Below are 21,586 nucleotides of genomic sequence, written 5' to 3' on the forward strand. Positions count from 1 at the left end.
ATCAGTTGCACTTTAGTGTTACCATCAACAAAATTAACTGTACCATTTATTAGCATAGAGGAAATACCCTATGTATGTTCCCTTAACTAAAAATGGAAAATTTCAGTTAACATAATAATACAGATAGGATGACACAGTTACATTTCTCATTGTCAGCAATGTGAGTAATGATGGCAAACAGATAAAACATTTTAAATAAGTCACTCGAACAATGATGTCACAGCTGTATTATTCATAAAGATCACAGAAACCAAGAAACATTACATCAACATGATGTTGGAATTTTTTATTGTTATTTTTATAAATAGTTTGTGTATCTGTGCTCACTAGTTTATGTTGGATTATGCAGAAAGATCAAACGAGGGTAGGAGGAATCAAGTGGGAAAGGCAAAGGAATTATCCAAATCAGAAACCAGCAGAATACGTTAAGCTAAATTAGTAGTTACATGCTTGGCAACAATAAAGATATTCAGATCTTATGTGAAAAACAAGAAGAGACTATTATCAGTTTAACAGTCACTGCTGGAAAGGACAGAGTGAAAAGTATGTTTGCAATGCAAGACCTAGAGTTTTCATACTAGAAAACTAGTCTCATAGTTTCAAACTTGTAGTCTCCAATTTTAGGAGAGCCTGGAATAAGGGTGTTTACCTGAGTAGCGAAGCTTAAGCTTAGTGAAACACCACATACACAGGACTGTTTTAATATGGTTTACCAAAAGTTTTGCTTTGCTCAGTGCTTAATATCTCCCTTTGACAAATAGCAAACAACTACCACAAGAAGTGATATAACACTACTGAAAACTTATCTTGTCAGTAGCTTCTAGAAGAGGCCTTTATATGTGTCAAAGTACCAGGATCCCTCAGATCAACAAAGCTAATCAGTCCAGGGACTGCTGCTGCTACATCCCCAGCATCTATTGGAAAAGGTAAGAGACTTGGTTCCACTCATAATGAAGTGCAAGAAATAGAGGTGTTACTTGAAGGAAACCCCAAATACAGTTCACTTGATACCTTTCATCACGCAGACAAAAGTACTTATTGTTAGTTATCCACGCTTACAGAACTATTACTACAAAAACCACTGAATATAAGAGAAGTAAATACTTTCATAGGCATCTGAAATGATCTTCTAAATAAGATAATATATATAAAGCTAACACACCAATACTATAAACAGTATTTCCAAATTATTACAACATGGACTCTGGCAGTATCAAGGATAAGACTGTCCTTTAACTTCACAACATTTCCTAAAGTATTGTGTTAGGTTTTGCTGTCTTAAGCAGGCTTAGTCACTTTGTTGTCATTCAACAAAAGCTATTTTCTTACACTGTAACCGATCATGCAATTCTCAAAAACCAGAGGTCCACACAGATATTTACTGGAATAGTGTGAGTTTCTTGAATTATTTGGCAATAAAGCAGTGTATCAAAACATGTCAAGTGATTTTATTAAATAAATAAATAAATAGCTGAAATAATATAAACTAAAAAAAAATACAATACATAAACCATGTTCAAGATAGGAAAAAAAAAAATCAAAATTTGAATGTCCTTTAAGGTTGTGTCTAACAACACTTTTTCAACTGGGTGAACAAAAAGCATGCTGCATTACTTTAAAACTTTAAATAAACGACAGATAAAAAAATCATTCCAAACTAAGCACTGAAAAATCATTTCATCTACTAACCTGTCTGACATTTATTCATATTTCATAGCTTCCTTGCAATCAATTTTAAATAACTTGCAACAGTGAAATAATACTTTTTGACATCCCTGTTCAGAAAATTACAATAAACTAATATTAATAAAGTAAAAGCTTTAATCATAACCAGAATCATTGGACAGGTAAAGACAAACTATATTTAAAAGCAGAGAAAATGCATACACAACAATAATTAAAGTCAGTAACTCAAAAGTAGTGATCAGATGAGCAAGGACACAAACTGCAGATCATTACCTCCCCAAAATTTAGTGAAAATTAAATTTTTGCAAAGAAACTGCAACATGCAAAAATGACAATGCAAACAAGGCATTATCTGATTTCTATTTCATGGTTCACTTCTGCCACCGAGGCCAACAACTGCCATCATACTGTCTACAACAATAACCTTCTGTTACATACAGTGTAACATCTTCTGCTCCTCCTTCTACCTAATCACCATTTTTCAAAGACACCTGCTACAAAACAGGCTGTCTTACTGGCTGCCAGAAATCTGTAAAGACACCTTCTGCGTGCTCTTAGCTCCATTCTTTGATATGAGCGCGCCATGGGATTCATACATGTAGGAGAAGTTCAGATTTGCATTTTAAATTCACAACAGCTTAGCATAATTACTGCAGGTAAAGGTCTTCATAATTTACAGGTGGCGTAGCTTCCTTTGACAGATTACACTTAATATACATGTAATTTTTCTACCTATCAGTCCATTTGAGAACAACGAAACTATATGGATTCATTCCCTTTTTCCTGATGGCTCCCAGGTTTCTTCCCCTCTAACCCCGAAGTTCATTCTAGAAGTACTAAGTCTTACAGTACAATTATTGTGGACTTTGCACAGTAGCTCAGGATAAAAACTTTATCCATACACAGTTGACAATTACGGTGTTGGTAATAATTCTGTTTTAACATGTAACTTACAGAGTACAGGCAAAACCAGGTATCTCCCCATCACAAGATGCAGAAGACAATAAATAACATAAAAAAGACATGAAAACTCTAACTGATAAATTAAAGTTTTCTTAACTAAAATCTCAACCTGCAGTAGGCAAAAGTCTGCCTTGGCCAAGTGAAGAAAGCTCTCTTGCTAGACAGAACTCGCTGGGAAGCAGACAGGTCAAATTAGGCAAGTATAGATTGCAAGTATCTACAGCTCTCCTTCCAAATATTTTACTTAATATTTACCTGAATTTTTTTGCAAGGAAAAGCTAATTCATCACTGAAAATGCAGAGCCAGGCATGAAAAGCTCCACATTTTGTATAGTTATTCCAGTATCATTCTTGGTTACCCACCAAAACCCTAACATTGTTATGTGGTATACTGTTATGATAAACTATGATACAGTCAGGTTTTTTTAAAAAATACTGATCTTCACATACACTTAAAGAATTGCAAAAGTGGTACAGAAATATGTACACATGACAGTTATCATCAAAATAGTTCATGTTTTCAATGAGATTAAAATAAAATTATATTGTTCAGTGCTTAATCATTGTTGGCTGAAATTGAAAGACAAGTTTACTAATAATAGCCTTCCACAATGCACAGCTCAGAATTTGAAATCAAACTAGCTTGAGCAGAAAATGCATTCTGCCCTTTGGGGAGAAAGAGACTCCAGAAGAGCATTTTACAATGACCCATCTGGCAATTTCACAAGCAAGGTCCATCTGTCTTAAATTCAAGAATGATCATAATGGTGGAAAGCATTGGGGAATTTCTGGTTTTAGAAAGTGAACATGGGGACAGAAGTTAATTTTTTTTTTTAAATCTAGACCAAATCAACTCATATTTCCTACTATATTTACACAAACAATCCTGGAAAAGGGTATTTATAGGTATACAGTGACTATGTCAACATTAGCAGGTAGTGCAGCACAACAGGAACAAGTTGTTAGAGCAACACAATCGGTACTGGGAATGCACCTATGGTCCTACCATTTGGAAGGAGGTGTTACTTAGGACTAGCTCTGCTCTCAGTTCAGTTCACACAGTCTGAGAGGGGTCTGTGAGGCAAGGCAAAGCAAAATTAGGTGGGGACAATGGGGAGAGTTTCTTCAAAAGTGTGCTCTTGGTCTGAATGCTAAGGTAGGTTCATTCAAGTAGTTCATTCACACACACATATTATATAGATATGTAAAAAATGGCCTTTATCGTAATGAACCCAAACATCTTATAAGCTACCCATATGACCAGAATTTTCTAACAGAATGTCAGTACAAAGAAACATTTGTTGTTGTTGTTCTATAATGCAATACTTTGCAAAACAACATTCAATTTGATTATATATACTTATAGAAAAAGTGGAGCAGAGTTTTGAAGTAATGTTGAATTATACCATTACAGCCTTGGAAATGGAGTGTCTTTTCATTACAGCTAGTTATTTAAGAAATTTCTGAAACAATCTGATCATTTCAAAACAAATTATCCTCCTAAAAAGTATTAAAACTTTTTTTTAAGACTTGCTTTAAACTACTGAATTTCTCATGGAATTGAATACTGATATCGTAGTAGTTCTAAAATGATTAACAGGAAAGTTGGAACCTGAAAACTGACATTCAACATACAATTGATTATCTATTTTAAAGAAACATTGTGCAATCTACACAGTAATCGCTATACTTTCTAAAAGCTGTTTATCCTTATTTTAAAATCTTGTCTTTTTAGACTGGAATCTTTTTAAGGTAAAGCTAATAGAATGGGTTATTAAACTTAAATGTGTCTATGAGGTATTATTACATGATGCATTAATTTCTGTCTTTTGACCTACCTATTTCATTACATTAATATCCACGCCTTCATTACAAAATTCAACCACTGCCTTGCTAGGGGAAGTCAGAAATTATCCTATATGGATTTTGTACTTGGACATAATATGGAAAGTATGATTCATTTCCAGCTCTATTGATTATCCTGCAGGCCTATCAAAATGCTTAGATTCAGGGAGAGAGTCTGTACTTACAATTCGGGCAGAACTAACTCCCACAGCAGAGATCTTTTACTTCTCACCTTTTTATAAACTTGGATAGTCTAACTTCAATTCTCTGAGCAGCTAAATTAACAACGGCTGATTTTTCCCTAACTCTGTATTTTACAGTTCATATACAGTGCTCAGTAACAGACACCACAAATCTCTGCCCTTCCTTCAACTAAGGCTCTAACAACAGTTTGACTTTTCTTACCCAGCTGCCTGGTTTTATGACACTACCTATTTCTGAAATGCTTAGCATTTTGTCAGATTTTGCAGAAACTGGCTAAAAGATTCAACAGACATTGGTACAAACACATACATAGAAGATAAGCTTTCTTGCCTTAGGAAGTTATGGTAAAAATTAAATACAGTATAGCTTTACAACACTTAAGAAACACCTACAACCAAATTCACCTTGCCATTCTTATACTGTTCTCCTGACCCGGCCATCACACAGAGAATCTGTTGATTTGGAGCTCACTTAAGCTCAGAGAAAAGACATTGCTCCACAGCAATGTCACTGATATTGTAGTCAATTTTAATTAAACAAAAATATATCCATTGTTGCTATTGGCAATTTCCCAACAATCCAAAGAAGTTGTTCTAAATCTAAGTGTAGTATATTAAAGGATCTAGTATGAGAAGAATTTGCATTTTTTAATTCACATTAATTAATGGATACCATAGAAGAAGTATAATATAAGTTTTCATTTTACCATTCACTACCTAATGAAATTTACATAGGCAAATAAAAATAATTGAAAAAACCCCAAAATCCCAACTAAATTGGGCTTTAAAATTTTAGATGAAAAATAACCTACTAATGATTTAACTTTATGAGAGAATCACCACTAAAAGCAGCATTTAGTATTTGTAATTCCATGCTTGAAAGCTAACACTAGCACTTCAATTCATCATGTGAGGGTCAATGCACTTTAAAAAATTCTCTAGAAAGCAGGCAGATACAGCAACCACTTTACGGTTGGAGAAAAAGAAAACAACAAATGAATGCTGTATTTGAGATCACAGTTGTGGGAGGCCAGACCTGTGCTTTGATTATGTGGCCACATTACCTCCACATTAAGAATATATTATCCCCTTATTACAGGCAGATAGTTTATTTGGATAATTGAGACAGATGGAGGCAACAGCTATAGTTAACTCTCCCTCCTTTTTTAACTATATGCATTCCCAATAGCAATTAAACAGCATGTTATTTCTCATTAACAAAATAACTTTAATGATCTAAATGTTAATCTGAATTTAATTTTAATTGCAGTGCAACACCGATCACGGAGCTACTAAAATAAAGAAATTACAGATTCACAAAGAACCATGTTAAGTCATTTGGTGTAACAGTTATACAAAATCAGAGTGCTAATGAGAAAGATTTACACAAAGATCACATTCTTTGAGGTGAATCCTGATGCTGCTCTCCACAGCAAATTAACTGTCCACTTGGAGAATAAATCTGGAAATTTGACCCTAAGTGTGACAGAGGTCTGCTCTTCCAAGGCTGTTTGTCCTCACAGGGCTGAACTTGTCCAGCAACTTAAATTACTTTGGTTGATAATTACTATAACTTTTTCAAATCTGCATTTCTCCAACTTCCAAATTGCAGACAGCCAATGTTCCCCAGAAAAGAAATAGTGTTCAGACAGAGATTAATTCAGCAAAATACTATTCTGTATTGTAGAAAACAGAGTATACTATAGCAAATTTATACCTGCTAAGGGAAAAAAAACCCTCAGCTTTCTCTGTTTATATCAAAGCACCAAACTACTTTTACAGCAATAGTAGGAGACATTGACGCAGTTAGATAAAGTTTCAATAGCTGAAGCAGGAATAGCTCTTTTTTAGAAACAGGAATGCTATGTGTCCTTATATATCTGCAGTTGTGCATATGATAAAGGAACAACAACGTATTGTGAAAATGTGGAAGTATAAAAAAGACATCTGCATATTTCTTATGAATGCGGTTTGGAAATGAAGATTTGTTTTTGTTTCAAAAGCAGACTCCAAGGTATCAAAACTTTATACGAAATACAATGGAAACTACAATATATTATGCACAAAGATGCAATAAAAAGAGTTAATTGTCATATGTGACACCTTGGGTTTGGTTCTCTCTAATTTATCATGTGGCACAAATTCAAGTGCCTTAAAAATCTATTACATCAACACTATTAGCTTTACTAACTAAACTTATCTTCCCCCCCACCCCCAGCCTCCGGGATGACTAGTTAATTTAACAACATTTCTTCCTATAATCCCAAACTACTGGCCTTTCTCACTTTTAATTTTTTTTTTTTTTTATTTACACAGAATAGACAGAATGGACACTCTGCACTGGAACAATAGCCAGTGGACAGACTTAAAATTTCCTAGTCCAATCTTTTCAAAGCAGAGTAAAAAACTCTGAAGCCTTTTATTCTCATTGGACTGCACCTTTTTGAAACTAAGTTTTAAATGAGCAGAAAAAGTTATGCAACATCTTAAAAGTGCTAAATGAGGAGTTAGTAGCCATCTTCTCTGATGGCTACTAGCACCAAGAGAAATTATACTGAAAATCATAGAATACAAATTAATTTTACAATTCAATGAATGCATTGTAAATGAACAGCCAGAAGACAAGCATCTGAAGACAATACAATTCTGAAATCCAAGGGCATTGTCTCCCTGTCAGAAAAACAATATTACAGCAGTACTAACTGATACAGGGTATCATTTTAGAGTTTAATTTCTTTCACTGACACCTCAAACTGTGGATAATTTTACAGATATTTTTTAAATAAGAGAACAAAAAAACCCCAGAAGTCACAAAAAACACAACACATTCAGAAGATTATTATTTTAGATTTCTATGAGCTATTAAGTAGTAGAGTTTGCTCCATGCATGGGACTGAGGCTCAACCCACAAAACCAAAGATGTCATAAGCGTTTTCTGCTTAATCCATCAGAACCCACACAGGCAAATTACACTTTTACAATATATCAAGAAGCATTAAACTGTAATCCTGAAAAGGAAATTTCTAAAATAAGTGAAAAGAATTAATTTAAAACAACATTTTAAAAGTGATTTGAAAACTCCATAATACATACATATACACTATAAACGTGGCATAGAAAAAAAAACCCAAAGAAAACAGCAAGGCACAAGTTCCAACTGCATATCTTATCCAAAAATACTGTTCCTGTTCCCTAGTTCACACCCCTTAACTCTCTGTGAGAAATCTCTGTTCCATTCCACCAGGGAATACTGTGGAAAGGTGTGGATTGTGATGATATGACATGTACACCAAGAGAAAAAACATTTGGCATTGTAAGAATCATGCTCCTGTAAGAGCTTGAAAAGAAATCCTACCTATGGATGTTGAAGGTAGGTGTGTTTTTTTCATATAACTGGCTTTATAAACAGAGAAAAAACAATCAGATCTGTCTCAGATCTTCAGTAAAGCACATGATGTGGCTTCACACAAAATTAGTGAAGTGGGAAACAAGAGAGATCAGTGTAAGAATTTATACAACTGGAAAAAGGCAGACTAACAGATGCATCAAACAGGTCTTGTTAAAACAAGAAACTTCATGCCAGGTGCAGATTAAGAGTAGTAACATGTGAGTCAGTCTTTAATTATATTCTGTATTATCAGTTCTTTTGTGATCAGTCAGGACTGATTCACTTTAAATGCTAGAACTTTCCAGGAGAGGTATTTCCAATAGATACATAAATACTATTTATTGCACAAATTTTTCAAGTGCTCAGTGAAACGCTGCAAAATGAGTACGGGTAAGAGCACACATATTTAAAAATTATGTAGTTAAACTTAAGTTATTACAGAGAAAAATCTGAGAAGACAACCACAAGAATGTACAGTTACTTTCTAAGAGAAGATTAAAAGATCCAATTCTATAGTCTTACAAAAAGACCAACAACATATAAAACTGCTTAGTAAATGTACAAACCACAGTGACTGAAAACTGACAGGAAGATCACTTAAGAGGATAAGACAACACACATATTATCTCGTATAGGGCTGGAAATTATCAGGCTTCGACCTATCAGAGAAATTAGGCTTTGAAACAGCCCTGCAGTACTGGTAGGATTAAGAAAAAGCCAACAAACTCCCCAAACACACACAAACTTTCTTAATTTTGATACAGAGCTTGATCAGCTTTTGAAATAGTAACATAAGAAATCCTTTCCCTTATATGAAAACCATTTCCTTCTTGCTTTAAGGATACACAAAGTACGTATGCCAATTCGTTGAAAAAAATCAAAGTACCAAATTTGACACAATTCCAATGGAAATCTGTTGTTATTCACTTTTATAAAAGACCTATATTTGGCTATCTAGTAGCTTATTTTGTGCACTGCTTGGAGACTCCAGCTGCTAATACTGCTGACTTGTGGCTTCCCAAGAAGCCAGAAGATCCGAAAGCATCATATTCCAAGATATCAGGCTACAGTTCTTCAGCAGGTATAACTTCCAAGTTTTCCAGTACTAGTACAGCTAACCAGGCAAGCTGCCTGTAAGACTGGAGGTCCACATGGATTTTGTTTAGAGGATTTTACTACAAAATACAGAAACTGGAAATTGAGATGCAGGAGAAGAAAAAAACACAAACCAAAACAAAACCAATTTTCAACATTTATATACCTCATGTGAAATTGAGCTATTTTTTATATTTATCGATATTAGTCATCAAAAAACACTGTGTACATACCACCCTTTTCAGCAGGTGCATGGGAAACTTTTTCTCTCCTGGGACTACACTATCCTGAATGTTTAATGTTTACTATCATTAAATGTGTACTGCATTCTTGGTTTGGTTTTTCGGTTTTGATTTTTTTTAATTTCATTCAATTTCAATACATCCATTATTTGATATGTAGTGTAGTAGCTTGTTCATGAATATGTATTAGAGAAAATCATCTGAGTATTCTATTTGCATTCCTCCAAAGTTAGAAGAGTCAAAAAAAGAGATTCTGGATGTGGCGTGAACATTTTTTTCCCCTTTTACAAAACCTTAACTGGCAGACAGGGAAAATAAAAAGTCCTAGTCCAGGCAAATGAGATGTGAAATATGAAATATGCATATGCATATACCTGAAGGCCAAACACAAAACAACTTCAAAGTGCAGTAATCCCCCAGAAACATATTGTTTCCAGTGTCTTATTGTCATTAAAAAATGAAAATTGTATTTTATAAGAGAGGTTTATACCTGTAAAGTCTTTAGTTATTAATGCAGGTACATCAATGACAGCTACTTAAAGCTCCACTTGCATGAAGTGATCTGAAGCCATCACAAAACAAATTAAAATTGAATAAAAATGCATTTACAATTGTTACTGTGACATTACAAGTGGAAAATGTTCCTACACTACTTGATAATCATTACACATAATACTAAAAACTAGTATTAGATACATTTTATTACATTGAGGTTTTGCTTTAAGAGACCTTAAAGGGCATAATTTCCCTCTCTTCAACTATGAGGATATAAATATCTTCAAACCATGTAAGCCTGTTTTCCCCGCTAAACCTGCAGTCTTTTGGCAGCTCTGTTAAATTTTATTCTGTTCCATATCAATTTTAAGGTCATTACAGTCATAAAAATTTATCATCTTTTAATTAAAATACAGTTTTGTTTGTACATTTCCAGTCAACTTTAAGTTGCTTTTCAGACGGCAACCTTCTGAAGCAGAAAACAAACCTTCACATGCGCCTAGCACAGCAAAAAAATCTAATAGAGTACTTGTGAGTGCTGTTACGAATATATATCATGTATTTCACCATTTATTAAAAAAAAAAAAAAGAAAAAAAGCAAAGCAAAAAAGCACTACAAAAACTTTTCCCTAAGTAGATATGTCCATCCAATTTTGTCCCTCCTTCCATCTCTCAGAAAATGAATGCATTGAATAGACCAGATGCACAAATATATAGACCATCAGAACAAACAACAAATGGACTGAATTTTCCTTTGAAGTTACTCCTTCCTTTCACAAATAACAGACTCTACAATGTAAAAGAATTTAAAGAGGAAGTAATTTTGCAGTTTTTGCACTTACTTCTCTGAAATTTTGTTGGTATTTCATACCAAAATTACATAGAATTACTGAATGGCAACAATTAAACAAGAACATATTTTGTGATTACTGAGATTTAGTCAACCTAAAACTTTAAAAATCACAATTTACTCTTCCACTAATAATATTCTAGGCACAGTATAAAGGAAGTGGCAAAAGAGAATTAAAAAAAAAAGCAAACCACAACAACCCAGTAACTTACCCGCAAGGCTTCAATTACAAGGTCTCGTGCTTCTAGTTCTCCTTCCATTATACTCAGAAGCATTCGCAGTTCTGGCTTGCTCAAGTTATCCACATCAAACTCTCTTTTCTGTAAGAAACAAACCACTGATGAACACATTAACTAACAGACTGCAATAGTTACTGTAGATCTGAAACATAGACATATCAGCATCCTAATTATGGGTTCCTCAAACATCTATAACTGTCAAAAGTTGAGGTGGCTTTATTTGTAATATATAAAGTCAAAATTAATAGCAAATAGTCTGATTATTTTTATTTAAAGTGAAGAAATTAAAAGCCCTCCAGTATGACAGTTTCAAATCCTATCCTGTTGCAAGGAATTGATCCTGCAAAGTCTTGTGATTAAGGGCAAAATGGTAAAGAAACTAACCTTGTGACTAACAGTTCCCATATGCAGCCTCGCAGAGACCGAAATAATTCGGCAGACCTGAAATAGCACATCAGGGATGAAGGCAAGAGAATGTGAAAGAACCTAAACCACAGCACACCTAATCCAGTGTAACCTGTGCCTCACTTGCAAACAACTACTAAGTCGTCACAGTATACTGGGCTGAACGTGAATTTTTGAAGCACAACTTGTGAAAAGACATGAAATCTTATCTGTATGCTTTATTTGCAGTCCCATTTGTTTGGCTGGAGGGTACAGTTCAGGTTTAAGAGCTGTTGACAAACAACAGTTCATAGCAACAATATCTTCTCACTCCACAGTTACCAAGACCAGTGTAAGTCTGACTTGCACCCCTAGCAAGACAGGAGAATGAGTTTATACTGATGAATAAGATCACTGAGCACATACATAAACATTACATGCTGGGAATATCAGTATGGTTTCTGTAAAACTAAATCCACCTCACAAACTGCTACAGTTCTGTAACAATGCCAATAGACACATGGGTAAAGCAGATCCACTGGACACTAATATAGTTGCATTTTCAAGAAGTTTTGGACAAGGTTGTATATCAAGTATTATTACAGAAATTCCTATCCAACAGTATTGGATGAAAAGACATTTCATGGATAGAAAGCAAACACTATGGGTAACCACTTTCATGATGGAGACAGGTAAGCAGTGGGGCACCTCTGCGACCAGCTATATTCAACTTCTTCATCAGTAACTTGGAAAAAGGATAGAGAAGTGGCAGGGATATCTACCTCATGTGGGAGTCGGCACATAATTCCTCACTTACAAGGTTAACTTCCTCATTTTGCCACTATATAAAACCCTGGTAAACCCACATCTCAAGTACTGGGTAAAGTCCTCTTCTAAAGGTATAGAACTGGCCAACTAAAAGGATGAAGAAAGAAGGAGAAAGTACTATATGAGGAAAGATAACAAGGCTGGAAGTCTTGATTTTGGAGGTGGTGCAGGGGGAATGTTATTAATGTTTACAAAATCACAAAGGTAGTAGATAAGATCAATACAAATCTTGTTCACTAATATCCACAATGCTAACACAAGTAGATGTTTAGTAAAATTAGAAGGGGATCATTTTAAGGGAGAGAAACAACATTTATTCCATGTGCTAGATTCAGCTGACCAGCTTGATTTTCAATATGCTATTCACTGCAAAGGAAATTAAGAGTCCTTGCTATGATGTAGATGTGTCTCCTAGCAAAGCCCTGAAATGCAGACACTCAGCTATCTTCAGTATGACATAATCAGTTGCCAAATTAGCTGTGTGTATGGATATACTGTCTATTTTCCCTGAAGGACGTAAAAATCTAAGAGTTCAGCTACCCAGGAGTTTAACTTCATCGCAGGAAAATCCAATAAAAATTAAAGCAAGTACCATTTCTGCTTTCTGTGTTCCATTTTTACTTTGTAGTTAAAACATACAGAGGTGCACAAATGGCTAGTGAGAATTGTATGCCAGAACTTTAGCTATTTGCATTCAATGTACATTGGATTGAGCGTCTTCATTTATGTGAACAACATGCATCAACAAGAGGAGCAAGGATTTCTATTAAGCGTAACTGTTTCAGGGACAGGGACATCCACTCCAACCAATATTTCTAGACTGAACAATAATTATCCTCTATTTTTGCTGCCTGGGTCAGCTATTCCTCTAATCCAAAATATATCTCTTACCCTCCCTGCCAATGGATCAAGAAAAACAACCAATTTCTCTGAAGGCTTTTTCCCAACATACGCTGCAGCAGCCTCTCACAGTGCTCCTCACAATTCTATACAGTGCTCACCAATCTACAGACATGTATAAAGTGAAAAGTTACTAAACGTACACAGTTCCTATGTAATCTAGTGTCAATAGACTAGATTTTACCTTATAGGCTGTAGCAAATTTCATTCTCAGCATTTCTAACTACTAAATTTAAATCAGTCAGATAGCAGGACCCACTTATCCACCCTCCTCCTTCTATGAACCTCTTCATAATATCTAATAGCTCAAGGACAGCAATTGATTTATTCATATAAGTTCCTTTATAACAGAGAAAAACTGTCTCCATTTTTCAGATGGAAAACTGATGCAGAGATATTATTTTCCGAACAACATAGAAAACAAGTAGTATAAAACACAGTATTCAGTAACAGTCTTTTAAGTCTCCATGCAATGGTTTAACCACTACATTATTTTCCCTCTCTAAAATATGTTCACCTCCTCTGACAAAAAAGGCACCTAAGGTTTCTGATAGATGGGACAAAGTTAAGAGGGGCATCCACAAAAGTACAGTGCAAGAAATGTGATCCTACTCTTTTCTCCAAGTCAGTAAATTCAGCTTGTCAGGAGGTATAACACAGGGCAGCAATTCGTCAAAAGTCTGAATGTACATCACAGGTGAAACTTTTCATTTCTGCAGTCTTCCACAAGACATAAATGAAAACACTCTTCCATTCTTAACAAACCAGAGGCATACTTCAACACATGATGCAGTGATAAGCTTTTTTAACTAAGCATCTGATCAAGCAATTAAAGTAAATTTTGCTCAAGTACACACCCTGACCTAGAACATATGAAAAGATAGCAATAACAAGCGATTAGAAGTGCTCTCTGGTAACTTATAGTTAGATATAAATAAACACAAAAAAAGTTACTAGAAAGACATACCAACAAGATACACAACTTAGTTTTTATATTTTTCATTTTAAAAACTTGAAATAAGAACTAGCAAACCCACTTCATACATGAACAGTTCTAGCATATCAAATTAAAAACCCACTTAGATGAGCATCCTGTCTCCAAAAGCAGCCAATAATGGATGCCTTGAAATTAGTACCAGAGCAAGAAAAGCACTTAATGATACTTCCCAGAAATACTCTCCCAGCCTCCAGCAATTTTCAGCTTATGCACCTTCTGAGCCAGAAATTGTGATTTTGCACGTAGTGGCCCTTGGCTGACATACCTGTTGTGAATTTGCCCCATTGTTTTTTGAATCTCTGTGTAGTTTTAGCATCCACAACATTCCATAGCACAACTACACATTTTATAAGGAACCACCATCTTTGCTGTCAGTCTGCCATCAGCTACTTTTGTTTGATGCCTTCTGATTTATTAAGCACAGAAAACATAATCTGTTATTACCCACACTCTCCATGCAACACACTCTATCAGACAAGTCTTCACATACATACAAAGAACAAACAATATTTCCCCAAACTGGTGTCCAAAATCAACCAGAAAAGACACACAAACAGAAAAAGTGAAATAAAGTATTTAAGAGCTTTTAGGGTGAAAGAGAAGGCCATCATTTTTCAAGTCTTGTTTATGAACAATTTTGTGCCCACTGAGGCTTTCTCATCATGACTTTATCTGACAAATTCCAAAACTGCAATGACCACTTTTTTCCAGTAATTTAAGGAGATCTTCAATTTGTTCACTATGGATAAGCAACCTTGAACACCCTCACACAGGGTAGGAGTGTGCATGGCAGTTGCTGAAGAAGCTACCACATCTTCTCCCCCTGCACATCTCTGAATCAGCACTTATGGAGCTACAATGTAGCTTACCTAACTGGACCAAAATACATAGTTTAAAGATTTAATATATTCCCAAGCATAGTTGCAAAAATATTTTTAAGATTTGAGTAGATAAAGCATACAACAAAATAAAACTGTCCTTCCTCTTAAACACTCTCTGCCATCTTCTGTGGATCAAGATGTCAGTCATGGCAGGCTTGCCTTAAGTTCTTATTCAGATGGAGCACTGTTTACCTAAAACATAGAGAAAACTGTTGTTTAAATCTAGAAAAGTAATCTTCCTAACATCTTCCAGTGGAGCACTAAGTCTTAGATCTCCAGAAAATAAAGAGTGCGTTAGTAGCTCATGACTTATGTGTCATCTGGGGTTTAGCTACAATACCTCTGGTAGAGTGCCAAGCTGTAACAATTTAACCAACAATTTAACAACTATGTAACCAAGCCATCCATTATATTGGTTTTATAACAAAGATATATGAATATGTTGCCCCTGGGTGACATTTGGCATACACAACCAAAACACAAGAGAATTTTTTTCTCTACCTCTTTCGGATTTTAAAATGTCTGGTTTATTTGATTTATAAGAATAAAGGACCTGAAAAAGACTACAACTCCAATCCTCTATGTCTCTAAAACTCCACATTATTTTTCAGATCAGTTTTGTAAGAGGTATGTGTTGCCTGGCAGCAAGTGCACTGACAATAGAGCAAATAGCTAATTAGCTAAAACTCATTCAACTACCTGTGTATGCATCACAAAAAAAGTACAGGCAAAATGATAACCTGCATTACTAAAGATTAAAAGATGCTCTACTGTGAACCAAAAAGAAGACAAAAGCATCTCTTCTGAACAGGAGAAGGATGACTTCAGACAGCAGTGATCAAACTGGACAGGCATTTTCCCACCTCCATCATCTTTGGAAAAGATGGAAACAGTATGAAATTGGAAGGTCACCAAGAGGCACAGGAACAGAAAGGACTCTTTCCAACATGCATAGCTATTTAGAGCAGAGATGGTAAAAGTCTTTATGGTTAAATTTATCCCACCACCCTCCCTCCAAAAAAAAAAAAAAAAAAAATTCTTGTGAAGGATTGGCAGTGCCAATAGTTTGGTTTTGCTGACCTAGCCCAGTTGATAGTACTGGCAACTTCAGGAGCTAAGAGTGCTGTTCATTGTGCTACCACAGCAGATGTTACAAACTCTGCTGCCTTCAGCAGAAGTCTGAAAAGGTAAAGTATAAAAGCCACAGCCTTGTACTTTCCCTAAGTAGAACAGAGGTAAAAAACAAGTTAGCTGTGGATTAAACGCAAATGACCATGGAAAACAAGCTCCTTCCTGCTCAGAAAGCAGCTACATAGACTTTTTAAAGATGGAGCTGGGTAATAACCCAAGACTTGGGAAAGAAACCTGTGGAGCATAATTGAGGGCTGAAGTGGAAAGGCAGGCAGCGAGAAGTATAAAAATGGTGTACAAGAAAACACATAGGGAAAAGCTGTCAAAAAAAAAAAATCCTCTCAGAAGAGGAAAGGTACATATCTACTTTTTTTTTTTTAATATATTTTATATTGAGTTCCATTAAATACAGACAAGAATCCTCTTGAGGATTCACAAAGCAGACTTCCAAGATGAGGTTCTAAAAATAAAGAGGTTTGCTATTACTTATTAGGCTATACAAAGTAAACTTTTAATATCATGATGGCCTCACATCTGTCAGACCTATGAAACAACTGCACCAGTCAAACACAACCCTGATTCATACATTTTACAACATCAAGTATATCCCCCAGGTAAAACTCATCTGACCAAGTATAAAGATCTGTTTTGACTAATTTATTTAGTTGCCTACATAGAAGTATCTAGTGCAATTTCAAATGTCCAGGGGATCAGAGATATCTTTTGGGGACAGGTAGATATGATACAGGACTTGGGAGAATCATCCATGCCATCTGGACTGGTGGCAGAAGGCCAGCTGGGATACCCCAGATTATCACATATGGACCACTAAAGGAAGCCCTCAAAATAGGACTAAGACACCTAAAGGTAAGTGTGAGGTATGTAAGCTAGGTACCTAATGTCCTTTTATTTTCAACAGAAAACTGATCAGCCTAGTCAAAACAGCCACAAAAGCTATTCAGCTAACCAGCCACCAGAACTACTTGCTCATGGCTCCACTGACTGTATTGGTCAGATTTCCACTGACTATAATAAGATATTAAACACTGTGCATACATGTAGACACCTAAATTTAAGTGTCTTGAACCCTGTCCATACCTCCAAGAGTCTGCTGCCTAAGTCACTTCACAGCTGCCTAAGTCACTTCACTCAAAAACAGAGAAGCTTACAAACCTGTTTCTAAAACAGGTTATTCCTTCTAACCACTTGCTTCACTCCACCAACTATAAAAGGAAGTTTCAAGACCTAGCTCAATGTAAATGTGGGTATGTGGTCAAATGAATCCTAACCCTTTTCTAATAAAGAAAACTCTGCAAACAGAGACAGTATTAAAAGTGGTTATAACATCCACAGTATTCATGAATACTTCAGGGAAAACCACAATTTATTGCTTTGGCTGTGGAAGGCTTGTTCTTCAGTCTGAAAGTCGGGTGAGAGTCTGTAACCCCATGCTTATCCAGAAATTATCTGACACAAAAATACATGTCCATTTCCCACCCCATCCAAGATGAGCTTAAGAAGTAAGATGTGACCTATAGGAAGGTTCTTGGCAACAGAAACAAATATGAAGGCAGAGAAGTATCTTTCAAGGAAAAGCAATGCTGTGGAGCTTGCTCCTCAACTAAGACCAAGTTTCTTGCTGAAGAAGAATATCATCTGATATTAACACCCAGGACTTACATAAAAGGTCAGAGATTCATATCTGAGGGATCATAAGGGGACCGCACATGCATTTAATTATGCCCATCCGTTAACTCAATGACTTTTATTGGACTGTTCACCACATGAAGTTACCTGCTTGTTCTGCCCTCCTCTTCCCCAAGCACAGCTCCCTTGCTTTCTGGGTTTTTCAAAGGTTTTCTTTAAAAGGTATGGGGGAGGTTTTGTTTAGTAGCTGTGGGTTTTTTTGGCTTGAGCTAACTGCAAAACTTTTAACAGCTTCAACATTAACCATAAATGTACCTCAAAACTGGGAAATTTATTTTGGAAACAAACTAAAAAACCCCAGCCCCCGACCCCTCCAAAATTAGTAAAACACTGACCTTTACACATACCCATATATTGTCATAGCTGTTAAAACATGTTTGCAATCTATTAACAGCCACAAAGGTACTTAGTCATTTTTTATTTCAGTGCAAGTTAGCTAAGTAAGTCTTTTTTTATGGACCTAGGCCCACAACCCTTCAGTAGCCATGTTTAAACTCTTACTTAAATTTAACAGGTAATTTCTATTCAGAAAGTTGCTTTCAGTTAAGTCACTTCTAAGGCAAGTAGTATATGATTAGATCCAGATACAGGTACACATTGTTAAAGCTATCTTTAGAAGTTTTCCAGAAGCAATCTTTAAGTCTTCCAGAATTTTACACCTTACCCTGTGCTACAACAGAACCAAAAGTCAGTGCCCAAGAAAGCTTTAATTCACATTAACGTAGAGGTAGTACCTCTTCCCTAAGCCTACTTGACACCTTCCCATTTACATATTCAAGGATTACACAGGTATTTTAAATCCACTGATCCCTTTCTTGGGTAGGAGTGGGTGCAGAGGCAGACCTCAAACTGTTCTCTTCCTGAGTTCTTTCCTTTCCATCCAAATTTCCACCTCTATTCCTACCTTGCTATATCACCTCTGAGGCCAAAGCAACGCTTACACAAATGAAGTCAAAGCAGTTGGGAAAACAACAGGACATACTGCATCCTATAGATTTGCACCTCCATGCCACTTTCACACATCCAGCTCACAGTATTGCCCCTCTGCACTTCACCTTTGATGACAGACAGTGTGACAAGTCCACATTTGGAAGAGAAAGGAACATTTACAAAGTGGACTACATTCAGTGACTTTCTCTTCTCATCCCCCAGGACCTTCACAACAAGGGAAAAGAGGCTGTGGAGTAGAAGGCACAGAAAAGGCAATGCTGTAGTTTGGAGTAGAGGGAGAAGAAGCAGAAAGGAGGTTTGAAGTGTATCACTGCAAGTTGGATCAAGACAAACCTCTCATCACAGAGGATAGCAGGACTAAACCAGACAGAACTCTGCACAACAGCACCACGCTTCTGACTACATGAAAATAACTTCTCTGAACACTAACGGTACACTGAGAACTTGTATTCAGATGAGGACAGTGATAGTTAATCAAAGTCCTTTTGCAAGTGACCATTTTCCAGGATGTAATCCCTAATAAGAGATAGAGGGTTATGGTCTCATTTTCTGCTACTTGCAATATTTTTCAGATAAGAATCTTTCCAACTGATCTAAACCATCCTGTATAATTGATCTGATCAAACCATTATTTAGCATTTCACTATATGGGGAGCTTTTGCTAGGACTTAAGAAAAAAAGGAGAGTTTATCATCTCTGGAGGAAAGGGCGGGCAACTTGGGAGGAGTACAGGGATCTTGTTAGATCATACAGAGAGAAAATTAGAAAGGCGAAAGCTCAGCTAGAACTAAATCTGGCCACTATTGTAAGGGACAACAGAAAATGTTTTTACAAATATGTTAACAGTAAAAAGAATCCCAAGGAGAATATCTATCCTTTAATGGATACAGAAGGGAATGTAGCAACCAGTGATGAGGAAAAGGCCAAGGTACTTAATGCCTTCTTTGCCTCAGTCTTTAATAGTGAGTCCAGTCATCCTCAGGGTACTCCACCCCATGAGCTGGAAGGTAAGCATGAAGAGCATAACATACCCCCCTTAATCCAGGAGGAATTAGTTAGGGACCTGCTACGCCATCTGGACACTCACAAATCTATGGGACCTGATGGGATCCATCCAAGAGTACTGAGGGAACTGGCAGAGGTCCTTGCCAAGCCACTCTCTATCATCTATCAGCGATCCTGGTCAACAGGGGAGGTCCCAGAGGACTGGAGGCTTGCCAGTGTGACTCCCATTTATAAGAAGGGTCGGAGGGAGGATCCGGGGAACTACAGGCCTGTCAGCCTGACCTCGGTACTGGGGAAGATTATGGAACGGTTTGTCTTGAGAGCACTCACATGGCAACTCCAGGATAAGAGGGGGATCAGGCCCAGTCAGCATGGGTTTACAAAAGGCAGGTCCTGCTTGACCAACCTGATCTCCTTCTATGACCAGGTGACCCGCCTAGTGGATGAGGGAAAGGCTGTCGATGTTATTTTCCTAGACTTCAGCAAGGCCTTTGACACTGTCTCTCATGGCATACTCCTTGAGAAGCTGGCGTCTCGTGGCCTGGATAAGTGCACTATTCACTGGGTGAAAAACTGGCTGGATGGCCGAGCCCAGAGGGTTGTGGTGAATGGGGTGAAATCCAGTTGGCGGCGGGTCACAAGAGGTGTTCCCCAGGGCTCGGTGTTGGGCCCTGTTCTGTTTAATATCTTTATCGATGATTTGGATGAGGGGATTGAGTGCACCCTCAGCAATTTTGCACACGACACCAAGTTGGGAGGCAGGGTCGATCTGCTTGAGGGTAGGGAGGCTCTACAGAGAGATCTGGACAGGCTGGATCGATGGGCTGAGGCCAATCGTATGAAGTTCAACAAGGCCAAGTGCCGGGTCCTGCACTTCGGTCACAGCAACCCCATGCAGCGCTACAGGCTTGGGGAAGAGTGGCTGGAAAGCTGCCCAGCAGAGAAAGACCTGGGGGTGCTGGTTGACAGCCAGCTGAATATGAGCCAGCAGTGTGCCCAGGTGGCCAAGAAGGCCAATCGCATCCTAGCCTGTATCAGGAACAGTGTGGCCAGCAGGAACAGGGAGGCGATTGTTCCCCTGTACTCGGCACTGGTGAGGCCGCACCTCGAGTACTGTGTTCAGTTTTGGGCCCCTCACTACAGGAAAGACATTGAGCTGCTAGAGCGTGTCCAGAGGAGAGCAACCAAGTTGGTGAGGGGCCTTGAGCACAAGTCTTATGAGGAGCGGCTGAGGGATCTGGGGTTGTTCAGTCTAGAAAAGAGGAGGCTGAGGGGAGACCTTATCGCTCTCTACAACTACCTGAAGGGGGGTTGTAGTGAGGTGGGTGTTGGTCTCTTCTGTCAGGTGGCTGGAGATAGGACAAGAGGAAATGGCCTCAAGTTGAGGCAAGGGAGATTTAGGTTAGATATTAGGAAAAATTTTTTTACTGAGAGGGCTGTCAAATATTGGAATGGGCTGCCCAGGGAAGTGGTTGAGTCACCGTCCCTGGAGGTATTCAAAAAGCAAGTGGACAGGGTACTCCAGGGCATGGTTTAGGGGGCATGGTTAATGGTTGGGCTCAATGATCTTGAAGGTCTTTTCCAACCGAAATGATTCTATGTTTCTGTGATTCTATATTGACCAGAATGGCAGTTCTACTACAAGAATTCTTGCAGATCAAGAGTAAATATTCCAAGCTAAGCACAAAATCCTGCACAATGCCACCACAAAGTGTCATGGAATTTCTCTCCATTTATCAATTTTTTAAAACATTGACAGATTTTTCTGTAGTGCAACTTTTTTGTACTGTTATGTG

At 37.1% G+C, this 21,586-nt stretch overlaps 1 protein-coding gene across 7 annotated transcripts in view; it reads right to left on the reverse strand.

Annotated features, from left to right (window-relative positions):
• CTTNBP2 (cortactin binding protein 2) overlaps positions 1–21,586 on the reverse strand; it is a 140,241-nt gene that overhangs the window by 64,700 nt on the left and 53,955 nt on the right. For 4 of the 7 annotated variants that reach the window (XR_008235580.1, XM_052789744.1, XM_052789743.1 and 1 more), the window contains one exon: positions 10,980–11,087. Coding sequence is in view for 6 of the 7 variants with exons in the window: in XM_052789744.1 (XP_052645704.1) it covers positions 10,980–11,087 (108 nt within the window). In the remaining variant the exon portion in view is untranslated. Of the gene's footprint in view, positions 1–10,979; positions 11,088–11,390; positions 11,515–13,109; positions 13,131–21,586 lie in introns of those variants that run through there. The other 3 variants (XM_052789748.1, XM_052789747.1, XM_052789745.1) reach the window with 3 other exon arrangements.

This window comes from Harpia harpyja, chromosome 6, assembly GCF_026419915.1.
Source record: "Harpia harpyja isolate bHarHar1 chromosome 6, bHarHar1 primary haplotype, whole genome shotgun sequence".
NCBI lineage: Eukaryota > Metazoa > Chordata > Aves > Accipitriformes > Accipitridae > Harpia > Harpia harpyja.